At 39.7% G+C, this 9851-nt stretch overlaps 1 protein-coding gene across 1 annotated transcript; it reads right to left on the minus strand.

Annotated features, from left to right (window-relative positions):
* Positions 1-632: 632 nt before the first annotated feature.
* LOC102020586 (regenerating islet-derived protein 3-gamma-like) lies at positions 633-3016 on the minus strand. Its single transcript, XM_005385804.1, has 5 exons — positions 2869-3016; positions 2034-2149; positions 1720-1857; positions 979-1105; positions 633-700 (listed from the first exon to the last, which is right to left on the minus strand). The coding sequence occupies exons 1-5, from the start codon at positions 3014-3016 to the stop codon at positions 633-635; spliced, it is 597 nt and encodes a 198-aa protein (XP_005385861.1).
* Positions 3017-9851: the final 6835 nt, after the last annotated feature.

Raw genomic sequence — 9851 nt, forward strand, 5'->3', positions numbered from 1 at the left:
CACTCTTCATAATATTGAGCAGCCCCAGCAATCTGTGTTCCATCAGCTGCAAATAACAGTTGGTAAACAATTGATATGCTAGGGTTCTCTGCTTCCCTGCTGTGATATTTGTAAGTTAGATGTAATTTTCTGACTTAAGACATCATCATCTTGCAGTGTACTTTCAACAACCCCACTACAATTCAAAGAACATCTATACAATAGATTTTCTATCTGTAAGTTGTTTTCTCTTACGTTTGAAGCTCGCTTGTTAAGTGCATACTTGTTGAGTGTTTTCACATCTTCTTGGAGAATTAACCTTTTTGTCATTTTGTGAAGGTTATCCATAGCCCACTTAAAAATAATTCAGTCTGGTAATCCCTTCCATTTAATTGGTATATTTAGACCATTTAGAGAGAGAACATAAAAGCATACAAATATAAAATAAAAATGTTTATTGTTGCTGTCTGAGACATCACACAACACAGAAGAATCTAAAATGAGGGTGAGGAGAAAAGCAGTAGAGATGAGGCCATAAGGAAGGATCGCATTGAGGGTGAGGGGCGAATGTTTTCTGCTCGGGTGAGTCTTAACACTCAGTCTCTTTTGTTGGTGATGAGTAACACACAACTTCAGATTGCTGACTACCCACCCTAGGCCTTGAACTTGCAGATGTAGGGTAACTGTGCATCGCAGTTATAATCTCTCCACTTCAGAAATCCTGGAGAGAAAGAAAAGGTAAAGGAAACGGGTCTGGTGAATCATGTGACTCCAAAGAAAAGGCACCATAGAGTGTAGTACAGGCTTTAAAGCATCTCTTGCATCTTTACCAGTGTCACAGACCAAGAGAAGAAGATGCGAAGACAGGAATAAGAACAGATGGGAGAATAGAAGCTGCCAATGAATTTCCTATTTCAACAGGATTCCTGAAAGGTCAGGCCCAGGAATAGGGAGAAGAGATGGGGAAGGTGGGGCAGAGGTTTCTCCAGGGTTTTTTACCAGAAGTTTGTGACACGCTCCCACAGTAACCACGGTCAGAGGCGGAGGAAGGATTCCTGTCCCAGTTGAAGTAATCTAGCACATCAGTGCTACTCCACTCCCATCCACCTGCATTGGGTTCTAGACCCTATGGAGTACAAGATATAGCCAGGTGAAAGGAACATTCCCTACATGTCTGACTGCATGATCCCTTTTCTAGAACAACAAATCTCCTCCCCAGCCTCATGGAATCTTGTCTGCTTCTCCATATGTTGCCCAGATCCCTCTAATAAACTTTCTCTTTGAATTCCTCTTTCCCATTAGCAAATACCAGTCATTTATCAGAAAAGTGTTGGACACACTCAGAGTAATATATTGCTTGCTGAACATAATTTGTGGCGTATATGTGATTAGCCTCTGAAATTCAAAGTAATGTCTATTACATAAAGAGCAAATATGGAATTTATTTTCATTTAGGGTCCCCGAATATGTGACTTTGTTTGAAACTCAGACAAATTTTTTCCAAGGATTCATGTGAGGATTGAGAAATACTTGAAAACAGGTGGAGTAAATTAATGTGAAGGTCTGTGAAGGTGAGGGACTTCACAGACCTCAGCTCTTTAGTGGATCTCAAGGATTTCCCATGTCACCTAAAATCTGAGGTCTACCTCCCCTGGCATTGTCTCTGGGCTTCCACAGGAGAGGGGGCCCAAGCAACAAAGATACTTGATATATAACATGAAGGAGAAGATGGATTCACACCAGTGTGGGGTCATGCAGCCCAATCCAGATGTACGGGTAAGAGCTCCCACTGCTCCTGACCAGTGAGGACAGGAAGGATGCCTCAGCCTCACTGAGCACAGATGCAAGGTGTCCTGAGGGTCGATTCTGGCAGGTCAGCTGCATGTGAGGAGAGAATGACAGGAAGCATGAGATCTCAGTGGGGAAAAACAGGGCAGAAATACTCAAGTGGAGACCTTATATGAAAATCAAGGGTCTTCATGTTCTTCCCCAAGAAGCCTTGGAGAACCCTTCATCCTTTCCTGTCATCCACAACCCCACAAATAAACACTCACATCATCATTCCAGGATTTTGGTGTCCAAAACAGGGCATAGCAGTAGGAGCCATAGACTTTGGAACCTTTGGGACAGCTGATGCGTGGAGAGGGCAGTTCCTTCTGGGAATCTTCACCTTTTGAGGGGAAGTATGAAAAGAGGGATGAGTGAAATGTAGGTAACCCTGGGAATAATTATAAGACCTTGGGTATGAAGTATGTAATCCTGAATTTCTACCTCCTTTTTCCACAGTTAGAGGAATTATTTTTAATTCAAAATAGACCTCCTTTGCCAGGCATGGTGGCACACGCCTGTAATCCCAACACTCAGGAGGCTGAGGCAGGAGGATTACTGTGAGTTCCAGACCAGCCTGGGTTACAAAGTGAGCTCAAGACCACCCTAAACTCCATAGTGAGATCCTGTCTCAAAAAGACAAAAAAACAAACAAAAACAATAGACCTCCTATATGGGTAGCAACTGTTTTTATTTTGAATTTCTCCCTCACTGATTATTTCATGTTCTCACCCCCCTGCAACTCTGGGCTGATAGGCTTACCTTTGGTCCTTCAATCCTTGCCCTTCCTTACTTTCATTACTGAACTTTCACATTTTCTGTCTTGAATATGAAATACAGGTTCCTGACAAAGTGGGAAATCATCTCATTCTGGGCTTGGACCATTGTGGCATCACCCCGTTAATGGTAACCACAAAAAAGGCAGAATGTTGGAGGATTCACAGGTAGTTTCCTTGTGTGGAGGATGTCGACGTTACCACAGGAAAAACACTGGCCCCTTTCCTCCCCTTTTTGGCTGTGACACTCATAGGGAACCCTGTGTCAGAGGCACAGAAAACTTACCTTGAACCTGACATAGGAGCATCAGGCAGGACAGCAGCATCCAGGACACGATGTTGAGAGCCATGGAAGGCAGCACGATGTCTGTGGTCAAGCAAACAATCAGTCTAGAAGTTAATATGGTCGGAGAAGAGGCATGCAGAGACAGCATTGCCCCCTACTTTCTTCTCCTGTGTCTAGTTCGATAGCGATGCAGTGTTCTTGAACCTACCAACCCCTCCTGTAATTTGAAAGCACTTGGGAAATCTATATTCCCTACATCTCATGACAGCTCCCAGGGTAGGCTCTGCTAAGTCTCAGCTCCTGTGTTCTCTGAGACAGAGGCATTTCCTCACCTTCTCCATTTCTTCCATTTCTTTCAGCTCCCACTTACCTCTCTTGCCTCTTGCAAGAATCTGATGATTGTTAGGGCAGCAGACTGGGCTTTTATAAGGGGTTCTGAAGGAGGGGCATGAAATTAATAACTGGAATTCATAAGCAGGACGGGGCTTGGCAGATTCCAGGAGATTCCCACTGAAGAGAGGAGATTTTTCCTGCCAAAGACTGGGAGTCACCACAGGTGTTGACTCTTTCCCGTTAGCAGGTCAGCTCTGTTTCCAGGAACAGGTAGAATTTGCACTTTTCCCACACTCTACCAGACACCTTCTTCTGAGAAACTGAAGGGAATGAAGGCAGCCTTGTGGCATTAATTGTGATGTTCCAAATGTGAAAATACTGTGGCCTTGGATATCAAGAAAAATAAATATTGGCAGTATGCTTTGGATTAGGGTTGGAAGAACTGTCTTTTCCAGGTGTACCTATGCAGTTTAAAAACCAGCCCAATAATATCTAAGGAAAATTATTAAATGAAAATTTTACTGGCCAGAAATTGGAAGTATTTCTTGAGGGATACTACTGAATGCAATCCAAGGGAAGAAGTAACACTTAGAAGTTACTGCTTCAAATTTGTATTAAGAACTGAAGGAACTTGAAGGGATTTTGTGCGTTAAGAGTACAGCCAGGCTCAAAAGCAACACAGCTGAAGACAGAAATCATACGGGTGGCCAAGAACTATGGTGAATGTTTAAATTAAAAATTTTGTTCCAGTAAAAGATACACTGTCATTAATCCCCCTTAAAATACTCTTCCTTGCTTCGCGCACACTTATCCCATCATTCTTGAAATTTTCTGGGGAGATTCTGGTAGTCTTTCATTAATGTCCTTATGGAGGACCATCTGGATGACTCTTCTTGAAAGAAGAGAAATTGTCTCTATTTTAGCTAAACCTGGCACTATTTCCATGTACTCATATGTACAGAGTTGGCTAGGACTTTTCCTTATCCCTTAAACTGGCATTAAGCAATTCATAGCAGTCCAGCCAAGGCGCAGTCTTTGAAGCAAAAATGATATGGCAGTGTTTCTCCACACCCCCATAGCTCCCAAATAAAGCACGTGTAAGCTGAGACAGGGCAGAGGACGTGCTCCATGCTGTCAGCTGGGATCAAGCCTCAAAATAAGAAGTTATGACTTCCCGGGGTGTTATTTGTTGTGCTGGATGTCCCCATAAAGCCGCCTGCAGTCATGGGTGTGGGCTTCTACAGTTTATGACTGATCTGTGATCTAATGCTAGGATTATGGGTGTGAGGGGTCCATCCACCCTGAGGTGGGTAGCTTGCGTACAACATAAGGGAGAGAGAGGCTTGCTCTTCCAGCTGCTGTTCCTCCCCTTTCCTCTTGTTGCTTTTGCTGTTTTCCACCACCATGAACTGTTGCCCTCTGCCACGTGCCACTCTGCCTTGGAGCCAGCCAAATATGCACTGAAATCTCCTCAAACTTTGAGAAAAATAAGCCTTTCCGTTCTTAATTTTGGTTGTCAGGTATTTTTTCTCAGCAAGGGGAGAAAAGTACCTAAGACACAGAGCATAAAGCTGAAGCGCTGACCCCAAAACGTCACATACTACCTCAACTGTGTTATGGAGATTACCTTTCTGCATATCCTTCTCTCTGCATTTTGCAGAGGTGATGTCAGGCCTGCTCCCTAGCCCAGATCACAGCACTCACCGACTTCCTGCCATTCTCACAGTCACCCATCCTCAAGCTGCTCCCTTCTTCAAGAATTAATAAAATCAGGGTTTGGGCCTGGGTCAAGGCCTCTTGTACCAGTTAGCCATCATTGTAGCTGGACTTAGGACTCCTTGACTCCACATAACTACAAATGCCTTAGTGTCTTTATTCTCGCCATGGTTTCACTGGAAGTGGTAAATCAGAATTAAGTCACTAAGATTCCAATAACTTTTCTTTGCAATTACATATATAAACTTCCCAGATCACAGCAAGGACCAGGAAGGGCTCTCTATATATCTTTAAGATATGTTATCAAAAATACAGTAAATGCTGCTACTGAGTATCATCCAATGCAAAGGCAGGATTGTGAAAACCACATTGTGTCCTCATCCACACTATCACCTCTCTCACCACGTGACTTATGAGTCTGTCCCATAGTTAAAATGACCGTGAAAGGTAGAAGTTTTGAGTCAACTCAGGACACTGATGCAGCTCCACTGGGCCAAAAACACTCATGACTGAGGATATGCAGAAGTGGATGAAACGGTAAAGATAATGAATATTAGTAAGTCTCATCCCTTGAACCTGTATACTTTAAAAATGTGTATGACTAAGTGAGAAGTCTCCAGCTTAAAATCCAGTGGATTTTATGAGGAAAACAATGGCATACACTGAGCTGTAATTCACTGCTTTTGTGTAATACAATTTTACTTGAAAAATGGGCTGACGGACATCCTTCAGTGTTTCACATACAAGAATTTTCTGAAATGTTTTAAAAAATGACCAATAGAGCTGGTAAATATTTTTAAATTGCTGCTTTAGTATCTTATAGATGTCAACAACTGCATTAACAATAATTCTTTGGGTTCCTGAATATTCCTATGTTTGTAAAAATGTTCTGAGATGAAAAATAATTAATTATTCATGAGAACCACTGATCAATATTTAGGTAACAATCTCCAGGAGATACATAAGATGAAAGCAAGTTTTATGTTTTATAGCAAAAGGATAAAACAGCAATGTCCAGAAAGGGTGAAATCTTACCAGACAAATGACACTTCTTTCTCAACAGTGAATTAAGAAAATATCACTCAAAATCTCAGAAAATATCTGCCAAATCTAATATGTGGAATATATTTAATTTCTGGTTTGAATAAACAAATAAGAAAATGCTAGCAGTAAGATTATTTAGTTAAAGTGGTCATATAAATACAGTTTTATATTTTGGAGGCTCAATATGATATTGAAGTTGTATAAAGCATATATCATTTAAAGATACATAAAACAATACAGATGAAATTTTTGTCAGAATTTATTTCAATACTCTAGTGTGTTAGTAACAAAAAAAGAGAATGTGAATGGAACAAGAGAAGTCATGAAGTGATGATTGTTACTTGGTAATAAACACATAGTGATTCACAGTAATATTCTTTTAGGGTTGCCTAAATTCCTTTCACAATATTTTGGGAAAAGGGTTATGAAGAATGTTCAAAAAATTGATAGCTAATAAGAGAAAAAATGTAAAGGTCAACCTTACTTAGGAGCTCAAAGACAAAATTCCTGAACAAAATACTAAATAAATGAAATGTATTTATATGTGTAATAAATTAAGAGAAAGAAGAGTTAACACAGAATGTAAGGATGGTCTATTGTAAGAAATCATTATTGTTACTGTCACATATTATTTAAGGATAAAAATGTATATTATCATCTGAAAAAAATTACAATATGTAATATAACAACCACTGATAATCTGTACTATTTTGGCTTGAAGTTCTGCATCACTTTAAATGTTCTTGCTTTGGTTTGTTTTTGTTCATGATGCTGGTATGCTGCTATTGTTCTTTTTTTCCTCTCATTTACTACTCTCTTTAAAATAAAATTTTTTAAAAAATTATTCAGTTATATTTAACTCATTAATAAGTGGTAAAAATTCTTAACAAAGATGAGTAAGGATATCTTTAAAACTAATGAAGAAATCTATGTAAACTCAAAAATATTGTACAAGAAACATTTCCTTTAAAACCAAGAATATACAAGTTTCCTCTTGTGATTAATTCCAAAACTTTTGCAATATGTAAAAGGACAGAGACCAGAAATATGGTATATAAAAACTAAATATATTGAGGGCCTTCCAGATTAGAGAAACTAAATGATTTGAGTTAATTGATTAGCTAAGACTCAAAAGAAAAACATTTAGAATTGGCTTATTTTAAAACACTAAAATTTTAAAAAGTAAGAATAGAGTAAAAATATTTCTTGACTTTGGTTTAGGTATATTTCTTAAATACAAAATTGCACAGATTATGAAATAAAATATTGCAAAATGTGCCATTAAATTTTTAAGAGAATATGTTTCATTGAAGAGGCAACACATTAATCAAACTCAGTGATCAGTGAAATGAAATAAAAATGAAATATAACTTCACACCTACAAGTCTGAGAACCAAAAAGAAAGCATTTAACTGTCCAAAGTTTTCATGAGGGCTTGGATCAATGAATCCTCGACCTATGTTTCTCAATTTTCTGATGAAATGTTGGCCAAGAAAAGTCTCTGCAGTAGTCAATGGTTTTCCTGTTGTTACCTAGAATGCGGGAATATCCAGGAAGTCAGGAGATCCCTCTGGAAAATAGAATTACTACTTTTATGTTAAGATATCCATTTAAGGGAAGTACTTTTTCTTAATGCATCAGAGGCATCATTTGTAAACAGTCTTCAGAAAAAATAATCCATTAAAACACCAATCTGGACATGGAGCCATTATTGAGAACTTTTACTCTATTATTTTTTATTCACAATTAGAAATAGCAATTCTAAAATGGAAGCATATGCCCAGTGGACCATCCTGTATTTTCATAAACAGAATGTATTTAAATAATCTTCACATAGGGGCTGGGGATTTAGCTCAGCAGCACAGTGTCTGCCTGGCAAGCACAAGGTCCTGAGTTCAATTCCAGGTACTGGAAAAAAAAAATAATCTTCACATAACAGATCAGATTAAATAACTTTATTCAAAGGGTCAGTATTTGTTAAGCTCTCGAACTCACTAACTGTTAGGATTTATAGGAAAGAATGTTTTTTACAAAGGATTTAGCAAAAGGAGTAGTATACATATACTTGAGCTAAATCAAGGATCATTCTAGGGACCACAAGCCAATGTAGAGTATGTTCTATGAAGAAAAGTGTTCTGATGGTCAAGTTTTAGAGACAAATTTTTGAAAAGAAGAAAAGGTGAGGGGCAAGATCAGGGAAAGAAAGATTAGCTAAGCTGAGGTCTCTTCAGGTATCTAATACTGTATATTAGGTAGAGTTAGGAAGTCAGAGTAAAAGGAATCTCACTCTTGGTCCTCACATTTCACAGCCTGAGGTGAGAACAACAGAGAAAGAAGGAAAGTTTTATTTTTCAGTACTGGGAAGCCAACCTCGGTCACACTGCCAGTGAGCTATATTCCCAGCCTCTTCTGGTTTTGATCTAAAATGTGCCCCAAGCTCTCATCTATTTAGAGGTAGGGCTCATGGGAAGTAGTTAGATCAAGGAGTGCCACACTTATCAGTGCATGAATGTGCTGTTGGGGCCGGGTGCAGGGGCATGGTCAGTGCTGGTGTGATGTAGAAGGCTCAGTTCTTGTTTGTGACTCTTCTGTTCCCTCTCTGTGTCTTGGAAGCCCAGGGTTTGGCAGATTTTGTTAGCCATGCTTTTCTACCTTACTGTTTCCTGCCCTGCAGCCAGCTGATCATGGACTGAAACCATGGGCAAAAATAACCCTCTAGTCCTTTAACTTGAGGTGGCTGGAATTGAGTCCTAACAGTGGGGAAGCTGACTGGTACATAGCCCTTTGAATTGACTAATTAATTTTATGTTTGAGACAGAGTCTTGCAAAGTTGCCCAGTCCTGCCAAGAACTTGTTATCCTCTTGTCTCGGCCTTCTTACTAGCTGAGATTACAAGCATCTGCATTGCCCTCAGCTGAAACAAAGAATTTTTTAGACAATGCTGTTCAAGTCAGTATGTAGTATCCTGAGCTTTATTTTTATTCCATGTTGAATTTCTCCTCTTTTCTTTATGTTTTAAACGTCACTCTTTGCTGCTTATGGAGGCCTGGAAAGAGGAATAAAGTTTCATTATAAGCCAGGTGTGGTCCTGCATGTCTGTAATCCCAGCATTCAGGAGGCTGAGGCAGGAGGATAGGCATTAGTTGGAGATCAGCCTGGGTTACATAGTGCGACTCTGTCTCAAAAAAAAAAAAAAAAAAAGATTCCATTATAATTCAAGGATAACCATGAGTTAGGGCAGCAACAAAATGGAGACACCAGCCTGAGAATTAGATAAGGATGAGGAAGGAAGTAGAAATGCCAACCCAAGCTGTAGGAAGCAAGGGAGTTTTGTGTCTCAAAACGGGGACTGACCTAGGAAAAGTGGGGCAGGTTGTGGTACAAGAGTCCATCTTACCAGAAGCAGGAGATGCTTATGATACATTCAAGTGGGTGATGTCCTCTACAGCACTCAAGGGATACCTGGAATTAGGTGACTTGAATGCAGGAGAAAAGTCCAGTAGGTCGGATGAAGGGAAGTGGGAGACTGGGATTCCCAATAAAGTTTCTAGCTGAGAAATTATCCCAGAGAGTATGGCCACTTTAAGTTTGTGGTTCTTTTTACTACTCACAATTCTCCCCTTGGGCCTTTATATATCTGTTCTCATGCACACTTGCTGAATGCCAGCTCAGACAGTGAGAAAACACAGAGACTGAGGTGATGTACCTTAACACTGCATCATCTCATGTGGGGGAGGTTAAATAAAATAATGCGCGGACATCATTAATCACAATGCTAGCACAGAGGCTTACCTAGTAAACAGCAGCTAAGAATATTACCTTGAGCACCTTGCAATGCCACACTAAGTATGCAGTAATTTTCAATGGAAAGACAGAAATATGATCTTAGG

This window comes from Chinchilla lanigera, unplaced genomic scaffold (genome assembly GCF_000276665.1).
Source record: "Chinchilla lanigera isolate Chin_1 unplaced genomic scaffold, ChiLan1.0 scaffold00023, whole genome shotgun sequence".
Lineage (NCBI taxonomy): Eukaryota > Metazoa > Chordata > Mammalia > Rodentia > Chinchillidae > Chinchilla > Chinchilla lanigera.